The 15,218-nt window shown below is 45.6% G+C and overlaps 1 protein-coding gene across 2 annotated transcripts in view; it reads right to left on the minus strand.

Annotated features, from left to right (window-relative positions):
* The window catches only part of SLC5A1 (solute carrier family 5 member 1), a 53,936-nt gene extending 40,438 nt beyond the window's left edge, over nt 1–13,498 (minus strand). For both annotated transcript variants that reach the window (XM_041003713.1, XM_041003714.1), the window contains exons 1-2: nt 13,370–13,498; nt 7,863–7,934 (exon numbers count right to left, since the gene is read on the minus strand). In XM_041003713.1, coding sequence (XP_040859647.1) covers nt 7,863–7,934; nt 13,370–13,498 — 201 coding nt within the window. The remainder of the gene's footprint in view (nt 1–7,862; nt 7,935–13,369) is intronic.
* Between the last annotated feature and the right edge of the window lie 1,720 nt (nt 13,499–15,218).

The following is a 15,218-nucleotide window of genomic DNA, read 5'->3' on the forward strand; positions in this document are numbered from 1 at the left end:
ATAGACATATCTTTCAACTCTGTTTCCCATGGACTTTTGAAGTCCTTAAAAAAGGAAAGCTCAGGCCCATAGTCTGCAGGTAATTTTATACACTATTTTTAATGCTTCTGTGTTTTGACTGCAATCTGGCACATAAGGCTGGGGAGAACATCATGCCAGTGCTCAAACAGTTTTGGATTTGAGGGCAGGCATTCCTGCACTTCAGGTTAAACCGCCGCTTGATACACCCACATCCCATATCAGGGCTCCTGCAACTAAGTCCCACCTTCTTGTCCCATTCAGTCTACTACAGTAGCACCTAGAAGGCAGCAAATGACAGCTCTAACTGCTTGGATTCCTGCCACCCACTTGGGAGACTCAGCTGGGAATCCTGGCTCCTAGCTTCCATCTAGCCCAGCCCTTGCTGTCTCAGGCATTTGGGGAATGATCCAATAGATATACAATCTCTCTCTCTCTCTCTCTCTCTCTCTCTCTCTCTCTCTGCTTTTTAAATAAATTTAAAAATAAATACATAAACCTTAAAAATGTTTCAAATTTTGGAGCATCTTGTATTTTTGGATTAGCAAAATGCATCTTTGTTTTACAGGTGAGAAAATTAGGGATCAGAGACACAAAGCTATTTGCCTAAAACCCCACAAGTTTTGGGAAGAGACCACAGCACCCTCACTAACTTCCTTCTCCTTCTGAAGTCTCTGAAGGGCACCGCGGGATGAGAGAGTCTTCCCTCTTCCCTGCAAACTCAGAAACAGCAGGTGCTGCTCTGCATCACGTTTTATCTCAGATTCCTCCCCAGCCTTCTCTGGAGCTGATCTTTCATCTTAATTAGCATCGCTAGTCCTTCAATAAGCTCTCCTTTTCACAGCTTTAGAAAGGTTTAGCCTTTGACCCTTGCCCTTTCTCAGAGAACCACACTTCCTGGATTGAAACAGAAAAAAGGTGGGGTCTCATATTCAGAACATCTCTTTCCTGAAACTCTGGTAAATATTTAGACATGGGCTTTGCTCTAGAGTCATAATCTCTATTTACTCTGCGTCAGTTCATATCCCCACCGACAATGATCATCTTTCACTCATTAGTTTCACTAATATCTCTCCTTGCCCAAAGAACCAGAGGGACAGGAAGTACGAAAAACCGTAGCCAAAGCCAGGTGTTTTCCCATTAGTTTTGTGGCACAAAAAAAGCAAGGAAGGTCTTCTGTTGGTATTTAGAGCTCAGGGAGGCTGACAACCAATCTACCCTGCCCCCCACCATGCAAATAAGTCCGTCCTGGAACCATTAACAACTCAGGGGGACTCACACACAAGTTCTGACCTAACTCACTATCTCTCCCTTGTGTGGACCCCTTTTCAGGACCTCAAGGGCCCATAAGATCCTTCCAACCTCATGGCCTTTGCCTGTCTCATTTTCCTTGGTTTGATTGCTCATCCTCTAATCTGCATTTGATCAATGCCTTCGAGTCTTTCCATCTCAGAAAGGAGTCTCAGCTTCAGTGTAGGTTAGGGAAGAACCCTCTCTTTCCCACACACCACTCCTTTGACTCAACTATGCTTCCTTTAGAGCACTCTAAACCACTATTCATAATTTTATACGTGAGAGTACTTTAGGAAGTTCACAGAGATTGCGGCATAAAGTTGCTGCATAAGATGCCAGCATCTCATATGGATGCTGGTTTGTGTCCTGGCTGATCCGCTTCCAATTCAGTTACCTGCTAATGACCTAGAAAAAGGCAGTTGAAGATGATCCAAATGCTAGAGCCCCTGTCAATCACATGGGAGACTCGGATGACACTCCTGGCTTTGAGCTGGCCCAGTACTGGCCATCATGGCCATCTGGGGAGTATACCAGCAGATGAATGATTGCTCTGTTTCTCTCTCCCTCTCTCTTGCTCTATAAACAGCTTTCAAGAAAATAAATGTTTTTTTAAGAAAAATAAGTTTATGGAAATAGAATTAAAAGCTAAATTTACTTCAGTGCAAAAAAATTTAAAACCATGCATCATTTTTTCATAATATGCATTTTCTATGAACATTTTGAAAGACCTTCATGTATTCTATAAAAACATGAGTGACACAGATATCTGTCAATACCTAACACAGACAAATCTGGCACATGATAGGTAATCAACATGTAGTTAGGGAATGAAAAACTAGCAAGGTGTAAATAGATCAAGGATTGAGTGGATGAATGATTGAAGCCACAAGTTGGAGTGGAGAGAAGACACCCAGATGAGTTACAATAATGATGATGATGATAGCCAATTCTTGGGTAATAGTAACTGCATATCATTCTAAAGAATTTACATGCAATAACTAATTTGACCCTCAAATCACCTCTAAAAGGTAGGTTTTGTGATTTCTATTTTGTGTTTGAGGAAACTGAGAGGGTAACTCATCACCAGTTCTACCCAAGCCAGAAATGGGTGAAGCCGTCTCTGAGTTCATGCTCTTTGCTTCCATCCTAAGCCAAATCGCAACACAGAGTTAGCCCAAAAAAGAAACCTTAAGCTGCAGCTGACTCAGTGGCAGACCAGGGCAGTCCGGTGAGATCTCTACTATGAAGACTATCCAAAGACTTCATGTTAGCCCAGAACCTCAGCTGTCTTCTGACTTCAGCCAACTGGAAAGATTGATTACCATTCACTTTTAGGAAACCTTAGAGAGGCAACCAGTGGGAAAGAAGAAGCCAGGAGCTTATGTACTAGGGAGGTGAGAGGAACCTGGCTCACACACTGGTGAGCTGATGCCTGGAAACACCTGGAATAGGAGGGGGGGCCGAGTGGTTACGCACGAATAGAAGTTCATGAGCAGAAACTGACACAGAACAGGTGGAGGGATGGAAGACAAGAACAATATGGGGAGTGAGAGAAGAGAGGAGAGGAAAAGGAAGAGATTATGGGGGAAGAAGAAAAGAAAGAGGAAAAAGAAGCAGAGGGAGAGAAGACAAGAAACAGTGTGTTCAGAGAACAAGGTGGGAACTTGCATAATAAGCTTCCACTGAACAGGAGATGCTTATTAATGGAACATACAGGTTTGTTTTTTTTTTTTTTTCAAAACCGTGACCCAAACTGTAAAAATACCAAATGGCCTAAGATTGTGAGGAAGCATGCTCACATTAAACTTTACCTATGGGTACAGTGCGGACTAAAATTGAGGGCTCTGAAGCCAGTGCTCCTTTTCTAATTTCACTATCATGAGTCTGAAAAAATTTTAAAAAGCAGCCTCCTAGACTCCTCAATTCCCATCACTGTCTACATTGTGCAACTCACACAAGAGAGCAAAATGCAATCCGGAAATACCAAACTGGTCTACCATGAGGACATGGAGCTATGTCCTTACTCTTGCTTCTTTTTCTTGAATTCAGTTTCCTTTTCTAAATGTTCGTAGGAAATGTGTATTATGGAAAAATAACCTATGTGAGGATTTCGAAATTGCCTTGCACCAAAAGTAAATTTACTTTTTGCTTGCACTTGTCTATGAACTTTCTGAAGTCCTCTCATTTCTGTCAAGTGTTTGCTTACAGTGCAAGCCCTTGGTTTGAGTGTTTTGTAGAAAGAGAAAGGGAAATCAGATTTTTAAAAGTAACTGGGAGATAAGTATTTGGCAAAATAGTTAAAACACCACTTGGGAAACCCATAATGGTGTTACCTGGGTTCATGGCCCAACCGTGGATGGCATGCCAGATGTACATGGAGAATATAGTAGTCCATTGGGGCCTGCAGAAGGCATCTGGTACCATAGTATAGGAAGGAAGACAGAACAAATTGGACAACTACCCCAGCCAAGTTTTGGCAGCAAATATCTGGGCAAAGACAGACTCTAAGGTGGACTATGTCAGCCAAAGGATCTCAGAATTTCCTCATCCTTGGAGCAACAAAATCAACAGCATTTCAGAACTATCGAAATCACTTGAACTAGAACCCTTGGATCATGTTCCACATCAGGGACCCTGGGATGACATCGGGTGGCTATCGGCTGTCCCCCATCCCTGAGTGCTGATGTGGTTACGATGCTGGATGCAGCTTCTCCCCTTCCCCCCCCACCCCCACCCCAGACACTGGAAGAATCTTGGAAGAAACTTGGAAACGATGGCCTCATCCACTTTGCCCTAATCCTCTGAACGCTTTCCACCCTAATCAGTGGTCCACATGGACATGCATCCTTCTCAACTATGTAAATATAATCAGAAATAATTTTTTAAAAAGATGGACTTCTAGCACTTGCAGAGGTGCAGCTGGGTGAGAGGAATGCCTTCTAAAATCCCTTAGCACAGTGGAGTAATTGGCAACAATTTATTGTATATTTCAGAAGAGTTAATAGAGAGGACTGTTAATGTCCTTAATGCAAAAAAAGCGATGAATGTTTGAGGGGACAGAAATACCATTGATTCTGATTTACATAGCATTGATTACATGGCACCCTTATGTACTGAAATGTCACACTATACCCCATAACATGTGCAAGTATTAAAAAATAAATAAATAAAAATAAAAGGAAACTAGATGGGAGGCAAGTATTTGGCAAAGTACTTAAGACACCACTTGGGAAACCCATAATGGGGTTACCTGGGTTCAAGGCCCAGCCATACTCCCAATTCCAACTTCCTGCTCATGAGCAACCCAGGTAATGGCTCAAACGGTTGGGGCCCTCTTCATCACCCACGTCGAGTTGAATTCCAAGCACTTCTTGGCTTCAGCCTGGCCCAATTCTTGCAGACATGAGACCTCAGAGTGAGTGTGTGCGTGTAAATAATATTTTTTTAAAAAGAAAACAATTTGCTTTTATCACAAGCATAAACACAAAAAGGGACAGAGGCAGTTCCGTGCAGTAGGAAAGTAGGACTACTTCTCGCAGGCCTATGAAGAGCTAAGCAGTTGTCCCTTCTTCTCGCTTCCTCCCATATGCCTTCCTCCACAGATGGGCCCATTTGTCTGGTACCCTCCTCTTCCTCTCTGACCAGTGAGTGTCCTCCTCTATCTTAGTCCTACAGGATCTTCCCGAGACACCCTTTGCCCCTTTGGTGTCATCATAAATGGTTGGACTTTGATCTAACCATTACGTTTTAGAGACTTCAAGATCAAGTCAGATATGTTTTACTCAAGAGGGTTTTAAATGTTTTGAGGTGCTGTCCTCTTTTCTCTAGGGAAAGCTTCCAGCAGTGGCCATGGTCAAGCACAACAGGAAGGAATTTGATTTTCCAGAGGACTCTTTAAACCACACCTATTGGCCTCATCAATTCTCATACTTAGGACAATGAGACTTGAATGACCAGATGAGCAGAGTCCTGGATCGGTCTTATCTCCTGTGAACTTGGGCGACCCTTGGGGTTAATCATCATCTGCAGTGTGCCTACCCGGCAGGAACACTGAGGAAATGACCAGGTCAAGTGAGACAACAGTTGTTTTCAGATGGTTCCAGTTGAAGGACAGGGGTTGTGATGCCCTTTGAGATGCCCATATCCCATATCAAGGGTTCAAGCCCTGGCTCCATGCCTGTTAATGCATACCCAGGAAGGGGGTGGATGATGGGTCAAGTATGTGGATCCCTGCCATACACATGGGAGACCTGGATTGAATTCCCAGCTCCTGACTTTCACCTGACCCAGCATTTGGGAAGTGATCTCTCTCTTTCTCCTTCTTGCTACCTTTCAAATACTTATGAATCAATGTTTGTTCTTTTAAAAAATCCTATTGTAAAAAAATAATGATAACATGGATATTTACTGTGTACCGGGCACTGTTGTGAGATTATGAATGTGTCCTCAAAACAAGAAACGTAGTGCTTTATTTGTCTTTGTAAATACAGTTTTATTGAACAAAGCCACACTCACCTAGTTCTGTATTTTCTGGACATGTTTTGGCACTGCCAAAAATATTAACTATTTGATTCTTTATAGAAAAAAAATAATTGTCAACCCTTGCCCTATACCACTGTGATACCAAGGGGTATCACAAAACTCCTTGGGAGGCACTAATGTTATTGTGCAGGAGGTTCAGTCACAGCCCGTGATGCTATCATCTCATGAGCGCTGGTTCGAATCTCAGTTGTTCCATTTTTGATACAGGTCTCAGCTAATGTCTGATTTAGTTCCTGCTAATGCACATCGGAAAGCAGTGAAGATTGTCCAAGTATTTGGGCCCCTGACACCCATGCTGGAGATCCAGGTGGCGTTCCCAGCTGCTAGCTTTAGACTGGCCCTGACAGCCATCTTGGGAATAACCCAGAAAACATGCTGCTTTATGACGAGTGTCCTATTGGAAGCAAACGAACTCTGGCTGTTGAGAGACACACAGCCATTCTATTTCCAAAGCCCTCACTAGAGTATGACCTCTGCCTGGTCCCATCTCTCTGATACAGAATCTTAGATTCTTAAATCCAGGAGAACATTTAAAATCTAGGATCCTACTGCTTCACATTCCAAAGATTCAGAGAGGTGAATGAAATCATTTGGGGTCCTTGTGCAGTTCCCACTCCCTGCCATAAATGCTAACTTTAAAGGGGGCTGACAAAGGGTTGGCTCAGCCTTGTTGTACCTGCTGTTCCCAGGCAGCCAGCCCTGCTCAGGGCCCTGGCAGGTATGGCCAAACTCACTCCCAAATAAGAGTCCTCCTTCTGTCTGTGTACCTGAGGCTCCACTTCTCTGAGTAATTTCTATTATACTTAGCCGTGGAGTACAAATTCCCATGGAGCTTCATAGCCTTCCTGCCCTCACATCTCTCTCATCCCTGCACATCAGTGGCTGTGAGGTAAAGGTGCCATAGAAAAAGGAAATCAGGGCCTGGCACGACAGCCTAGTGACCAAAGTCCTTGCCTTGCATTAGCTAGGATCCCATATAGGCACCAGTTAGTATCCCAGCTACTCCACTTTCTTTCCAGTTCCCTGCTTATGGCCTGAAAAAGCAGTCGAAGACAGCCCAAAGCTTCCGGGAGACCCAGAGAAAGCTTCTGGCTCTTGGCTTCAGATTGGCTCAGCTCCAGCCATTGGGGTCACTTGGGGAGTGAACATCTTTCTCTCTGTCTTTCCTTCTCTTTGTAAATCTGCCTTTCTGATAAAAACAAATAAATAATTCTTTTTAAAAAGTAAAGAAAAAGGGAATTAATACTGTGCCACCAACCAGCCCACAATTACATAAACACAGCTTGATGGTTTCATGTTACTCCTCTGCATTGGTGTGACCTGTCTAGAGCGTAACTCCAGCTTCCAGGGGCCTCCCTGTGTGGCTGTCTGTGTAAGCACACTCCTCTCATGGTTTCAGCCTGGGAGCACCCTGATTCTCCCCCTCTAACTGTGCCTGCCTTCACTCCTCCGGCCTAAGCATGAACTAGTTTCCTCTTTGTGCCTAACTTTTCAGAGTCAGAGCATTCTTCCAGAACCTCTTGATCTTTACCACCTATTTACCAAACCACTCCTCTTGGTATTAATTTCCTGGCCACTTCTTAGTTTGACCCAGAACTCTGGGTCAAAATGGCCATTGGCCTGAATTGACCAACCAACAAGAGCTCTTTGCTGATATGATATAAGGAACCTCCTACTTTTTCTCCCATCCATGTGAAAGAGAAATCTGGACTGGAATAAATTCCTGCCCTGTACCAGAGTCATGGAAAGATACCTCATAAGTATACAAGACACAAAATCTTTCAGAGGAAAGTCTTAACAGGAAACAGTAGCAGGCTCCCCCTCCATCCGTTCCGTAAGAATTTATCAAGAGCCTCCTACAGATCACATATCAGGCATTGAGTCAACTCTAGAGTTAGGAAAGACAAAAACAGCTAGAAAGAGGAATCACTATCATGCAAAACCAAGGAAATGTGGCTTCTGAAAGGGCCTATGGAAGCTAAGCAAATCGTATTTCAGAAAAAACTTACCGGCCACCACACCATACTTCGACCCGCCAGGAAGAAGCCTCCAACAGTCCCACGATTGGTGGAAAGCATAGCCTGTGGATGAAAGGGTCAGAGATGTCATAGAAAACCAGGAGCGTGACCTCGTCAGCCTCAAGGCTGTCACCACTCTCTTCCACCCACTCCACTTTCTGCAACACCGACATTTCCTCCTTGCTCTGGAGCCTCAGCATATCCAATCAAGGAGGAAGGGACCTACCTTCAACAGACCAGGACCCTGAGGCTCAGAAGCTTTAAATGGTGTGCCCTAGTGTCAGCTCCTACAGATGGCCCACAGTAGGGCTTTGAGCAAATCACTCCACCTCAATCTGTTTGCTTTGCCACTACACAGGAAGAAATAGAATTACTTTTGCCTTTCCTGCAAGCATTTGGAGCTGCCTCGTGAAATATCATGTTTCTAAAATGTACCAAATGATATTGTGCATTATATGAAAGAATTTCCAAAAGTTTTGGGGAAAGATGATTCACATTTTCCATAGATTTTATTTGCAATAAAGCTGTTAGCCCCTTCCTCCCACTCTTGTCCTCCCCAACACACATGCACATCAAAGAAATGAAAACTGATTCAAGAATACAAGACATTCTTCCTGCACAATCACAAAATCTGTTTGAGAACTACCATCCATTCCCATCTTGTTCATTAGTGGATTCTCACTGTCACAAATACAAAATCCCATTAAATGTGGTTGGATGAAAATATAGTGAGGAGAAGGGCTAAGCTGACCCCTCCTATCCTGGCTTCTACTCCATGGTGCTTGTGTCTCATAACAAAATATAATTTGGCATTGAGTTATAATGACTTCTGTGTATTTTGATGATTCCCAGGAAGACCAGAGAGCAAGCACTAAGACAAATAAAGATGGAGATGATGGAAATAAAAATAGAGATTAGAGATGACAGAGATAGAAATGGAGATGGAGATAGAGACAGACACAAGGGTTCCTCCATCTGCAGGGCTCTTAACACATGCTAAATGAAGCACTCAACAAATGTCTGTTGAGGTGGGTGTTGCAGCACAATGAGTTAAGCCAGCACTCAGGATGCTCACATATTATATCAGAGTGCCAGTCTGACTCCTAGCTACTTCACTTCTGATCCAACTTCCTGTCAATGCATCTGGGAAGGTAGCAGACAACCAAAACCTGAATCCCTGCCACTCATATAGGAGACCCAGATGGAGTTCTGGGATCCTAGTTTCAATTGGTTCAGCCATGGCTGCTGGGGCCATTTGGGAAGTGAAGCAAAAGATGGACAATCTATATAATTCTGTCTCTACCTCTAGCTCTAACTCTCTCTCTGTTTCTCCCTGTCACTCTGCCTTACAAATATTTATATATATGTATATATATATATATATATATGTAGGGGTGTTGCCATGGTGTAATAGGCTACACCTCCACCTGTGGGGCTGAGATGGTCACTGGGTTCATGTCCTCACTGCTCTACTTCCAATCCAACTCCTCACTCATGGGCCTGGGAAAGTAGCAGAGGATGGTTCAAGTCCACGGGCCCCAGAAGAAGCTCCTAGCTCCTGGCTTCAGATCAGCTCACCTCTGGCCATTGCAGCCATTTGGGGAGGGATATTTCTCTGTGTGTCTCTCCTCTCTATCAGTTGTCTTTCAAATAAAAATAAAATAAGTCTTTTTAAAAAATACAAAAAAAAAAGTTTCAATTTTGAGTTTCCTACCTCAAAATGAAACCATTTATAGCAGTTAATTTTCTTCTTCTTAGATTATAAACCAGAGATTAAAAAAAAAAAACTTTTTTTTAACCCAGACCCATTTGGATATTTATAGCATTATTTGCCTACCATACAAAATGATCAACTTAAAAATCAGCCTGCCTTAGACAAACTCACACACTGGATTTTGAGTCCTGCCTGTGGTTGCCTTGGCAGGACCAGACCAAATGATTTCATGGGCTTTCTACAGCCAGTGGGCAGGACAATCCCCACTCTTATTAAACTCATGCTAAATGTGACATAAAAGATCAGACGCTGAAACTCAGTTCACATCTTTCCTCTCTGAAGATGCGGACAGGAGCTTGCTGGAATCATCCCTTTTCTGTCTGGAACTCCTAGTGTGGGGATACAGAAAAGCACAGGCTCCTCAGAGACAGTAGAAGCTCAAAGACAAAGGGCAGGGGGTTACTTAGTAGTCAGAGAAAAGAGAAGGAGGCTTCCAACCATAGGAACATATCAGGATCTGAAGGTGCAACTGTGGATAGCGTGGAGAAGGCATGGCCGAACAGTATTACCATGAACTTGGATGAAGCATGTGGAGGGCAGAGCGGTGAGAAACGGGTCAGAGATCAGGCTGTCCAATACCAGGCTTAAAAAAAAAAAAAGGTTACGGGCCCGGCGCGGTGGCGCAGTGGTTAAAGGTCCTCGCCTTGCACGCCCGGGATCCCATATGGGCGCCGGTTCTAATCCCGGCAGCCCCGCTTCCCTTCCAGCTCCCTGCCTGTGGCCCAGGAAAGCAGTCGAGGACAGCCCAAAGCTTTGGGACCCTGCACCCGCGTGGGAGACCCGCAAGAGGCTCCTGGCTTCGGATCGGCATAGTATCGGCCCGTTGCGCTCACTTGGGGAGTGAATCATCGGACGGAAGATCTTCCTCTCTGTCTCTCCTCTCTGTATATCCGCCTTTCCAATGAAAAAATAATAAAAATAAATCTTTAAAAAAAAAAAAGTTTACTTAAAAAAATTATGAAAGGAAAGTATATCGGGTGCAAGAACTTAGGAAATTCATAATGTGAATTTTCCATGGGTACAGGAACTTATGAAATTTAAAAATGTGAATTTTCCATGAACGTTTTAAAGGCAGCCCTCATTCATAAAGGCTTCACAATAAAGGCAGTAGGGAGGGAGTCACAGAAGATTCAGGAGAAGGAATAGGAGGCATACAACCATCTTCAGTACGTAATGCCTAGTCCTTCTCACGGGTCCTTCAGCAGTTCTCTGGGCCTCCTGGTCCAGCGCAGGCCCAAGCCCAGTATACAGCAGGAACACCGCCTCTGCCCTCCTCCCTCTCTATATTATTGATCTCTTTGCACTTGACTCTGAGGGTGAATTGGCTCTGTCAGAAGTATTTGCATTTTCACAACCTCACTGGGTCAGTCAAAGGAATTAACCTTTAATGAAGGCATTTCAGGTACCTAGCAACTTGCCATTCAAGGGTAGGGGTTCTGGCACAGTGGTTAAGCTACCAGTTAGGACACCCACCTCCCACATCACAGTACTTGAGTTCAAGTTCTAGCTCCACTCCCCTTTTGTTCCAATTTTAGTATATTTGTTGCCAAAGCAAGACTTCCACTCCCCTCTTTCCGCCTGAGTGAGACTTTGAAATAAGATCGAAAAATCTTTTAAGAAATAAATGGGGCTATGCCAAAAAAAAAAAAAAATGGAAATAAGTATTGAAGAAGTAAAAAGTGCCCAATATAGAGATACTTCCAAAAATTCATTTAAAACTGAATTAAAAGATGATTTTACGGGTTGGAATGGCGTAGCCTGCGGTGTTGGCATCCCCTATAGGTAACAGATTAAGTCCCAGCTGCTCGACTTTCCTACTAATAATCTGGGAATACAGCAGAAGATGGTCCAAGGTCTTGGGCCCCTGCACCTATGTGGGAGATCCAAAAGAAGCTCCCAGCTTCCGACTGGACCAGTTCCGGGTATTGCAGCCATTTGGGGACTGAACCAGTAGAGGGAAGCTCTTCCTCTCTATCTCTCCCTGTCTCTCTCTGTAACTCTGACTTGCAAGTAAAATAAATACATCTTTTTTAAAAAAAAAAGATAATTTTATTTTGGTGGAAAATATTTTGACATCTACACACAAATGGAGTCTTTCACAAGTTCGCTGGAAAATGCACATTAAGAGAAAACCAGATCTCAAACTTCACTTGTACTAAAATGAACTGCCCCTTTCATTGCATTTTTCTGCTCATTTTTTTTTTAAACCCTCATATGACTGACTGAGGAAGAGCTGGGAGAAAGGAATAATGCTGTCAGAGACGAGGCTAGTGACTGCAGGTGCCGTCTGTAAACTGAAGAAGTGCAGTGGGGCTTTGACCGCTCCGTCTGTGCAGCTCAGAGTCTAGCAGGACACAGAACAGCCATCTCTCAGTCAAGCCACCTTGACATCTCAACAACAAAAAGGATAACTGGAAGGAATTCAGCCACTAAGCAATCAGAGTCCAGAGGCACTGATGAATGAGTGAAGATTAAACAAAGTGGACAAACGCTAGCTGGCTCATGAAGTTGCATTTAACAGGACAAAGGATGCTGATTCAGATACTTCCAAAGTGTAAGTGTCGTTTAAAAAAAGAAGAAAGAAAAGAAAACTGCTACCAGGAATGCCATCGGATTCATCTCTGCACTTCTTCACGACTGACTGCCTTGGGAGAACCACACAGCCAGATAAGAAAGTCCCTGTTTTACCCTTGAATAAACGGGGGTTTGGGAGGGAGTTGGGTAGAGAAAACTTATCCACGGTTGCACGGCTTGAAGCCCGTGGAAGCCGCTACTATCTTTGAGTCTCCTGGCTGCTAGCTGGACACTTTGCACGAGGTCCGAAAAGCTGAGAGTACTGAGAGAGGGCAGCCATGCAGAGCCCATTTCACATCTAGGGTCAAGTTTTTCTTTAAAAGAAAAAAAAATAGAAAAAGTGTAAGCAGTTGAAACAGCTGTTTGTCCCCGGAATGGTTAAATGCCGCCCTTCTCCCCTACAAGTCAAAAGAAGCCAACACAACTACCTACTGACAGCCTGCCCTGGCCTCCTGTCCCTTGAAAATGGTTGCAATATGTGTACACTTCTAAAACACCTCCTCTCCTAGTCGCTGGGTGTGCCAGAGTCTGTCACCAGTGCACTTTCCAAGTTCCAGGCTTCTGAGAACAAGTTTCTCTGGTTTGGTGCGTCCGCAATGACAAAGAGAAGACAGCCGCACTTCCCTCTTTTTCGCCGCTCTTCCCCCTCCTCCTGCTCCAACCCCTTTCCATCCCTAATTCCCCCCGGTCCTTGAGACTGACTGCAAGGGTTGGCAACTTCCCCGTGGGCGTAAGCGGCTCCTGTGCACCTGCAGCAGGGTACCCATTCTGCAGTTACTCTCTGCAGAAGCTGGATGGTGAAGACACAGGATAGTGGTCACACCCTTGGCGTTCTTCTCCCGGGTCTAGGAGTCGTTCCTGGGGGAATTGCACACCGTCACTTGCCCAGCCACCCTTCTCTGCCAGTAGCCTCCTTGGGCTTCCTGGCACATTCCCCTTGGTACTTTTCTCAAACTTCGGTGCCACGGAGCCCCGGAGCTTCGGTGCCACGGAGCCCTGGAGATTCTTTTCCGCTCCCCAAACGCAGCTCCCCTGCAAGCTCTGTGTGACACCCGCCGCCAGCGGCTCTTCTCTCTACGCACCAGGTGGGCCCTTGGCCCCCTTCACCTCGCCTGCCCCGCCGCCCGCGGCGTCCCGGACCCTCACGTACCCACAGCCCTACAGCCATCACCACTAAGAAGTAGATGACGATGACGGAGATGTCGGCGGCATTGCGGATGCGCTCGTAGGGCTCTGGGGGCGCCGCGGTGGTCAGGGGGATCGAAGTGCTAATGTCCATGGCGGCGGTGACTGCGGGTCCCTCTCGGCCGCCCTCCCCGGGATCCGTTTGCTCCTTATACGGCCTCTGGGTTAATGATCAGCCCCGGAGGAGGGGACCCAAGACGTCGTCTTCAGGGCAGCTGGGCAGTTGTGCGGTGGGACCCACTGCTGCTTGCTGCACTGCCGGGTATCAGCGCAAAATAAGGAGCCACAGGCAAGGAGACCGGCAGGTAAAGGGGTTGTCCCACGAACGGGGAGGGGCCGCCAGGAGGTGGTGCCCTCCTGGTTACAAAGGCCCCTCTGTGCTCCTGCAGCGGGCACCTGTCTCCTCACTGCCACCACACACACACACACCCTCCTCAGTCCAACCTGCCTTGGGGCGGCACCTGAAGCAACGAGCGAGTAGCTCCATGCAGACGCAGCCGGGTGCAAAAACCCTACTACTACTTGGGGTCACCTGCCACCTGCCCTTGGATCAGGCCCAGGACCTCCCTCTGTGTAGCTGATTTCTCCCTGTGTAAAATGGGTGGAAGACTTTTCTGCGAAATCTGCCAAGTTCTTGGTATCCCAGCAGGACATTCTTGGGGGTAGATGTTGGGGTGTCAGGGATGTGTGGGGGAGACCAATAGCAACATCATAATCTCAATCATTGTGCATGGCTGGCCACCCAACCACCCATCCTCCCACATTCTGAACTCCATCCTGCACAATCTGTGGCTCACAGGGAGGGGCACTGTCAACCCACAGAGTAAGAAAGGAAGAAACTGAGACGGGAGGGGATCATTTCCTTGCCCTGTGTCTCACCAAATAACATGACTTTGAGGCCTTTCCAACTTAGAGAGAAAGGGAAAAGAACAGACACTCCCCTGCAAAGAGCTCATCAGGGACTGGCGTTGTGACACAATCAGTGGGTTGAGCCATCACCTGCATTATGGATCTCCCAGTTCCCACTGCTCCACTTTTGATCCAGTTCCCTGCTAACACACGTAGGAAGACTGTGGAAGACAGCACAAGTGCTTAGACTCCCGCACACCACGTGACAGATCCAAATGGAGCTCCAGGCTTCTGATTTCAGTCCTGGCTAGTGCAGCCATTTGGAAAGTGAACATATAAATGAATGGTATCTCTCTCTCTCGCTCTCTCTGTCTTTATCTGTCTCCTTCTCTCAGCAACCCTGCCTTTCAAAAAAAAACAAATGAAACTTATTTTTAAAGGATGGCACACTGGAGCAGGGTGGTGTGGCACAGCAAGTAAAGAAAGCCACCATCCATATGCCAGCATCCCATATGGGTGTTGATTTGAGTCCCTGCTGCATGACTTCCAATCCAGCTCTCACCTGGGAGAACAGCAGAAGATGGCCCAAGTTCTTGGGTCTCTACATTCATTTGGGAGATCTGGAAGAAGAATCTGGCTTCCAACTTCTGATTGACCCAGCTGCAAAAGTTGTGGCCTTTTGGGGAGTGAAGTAGTGGATAGAAGATCTCTAATCCACACATGCAATAAGCTCTGCCTTGCAAATAAATAAATAAATCATTTTAACTAGCACATTTCTGTATTCAAAAAAGAGAGTTCATAAAATGGGGGTTCCTCCTGGGGGCTCACCCTAACCACCTAGAAGCAAGTCTTGGTCACAAATAAGGGCTGGGAATGGGGATGGCTGAGCGAGGAGGAATGACCTACCCAAGACCATCCATGTCACACAGTGAGCCAGAAGCCTCTTGTAGAGCAAGGGACAGGGT

The sequence above is a fragment of the Ochotona curzoniae genome, unplaced genomic scaffold (assembly GCF_017591425.1).
Source record: "Ochotona curzoniae isolate NIBS_2020 unplaced genomic scaffold, NIBS_Ocur_1.0 scaffold_274, whole genome shotgun sequence".
Lineage (NCBI taxonomy): Eukaryota > Metazoa > Chordata > Mammalia > Lagomorpha > Ochotonidae > Ochotona > Ochotona curzoniae.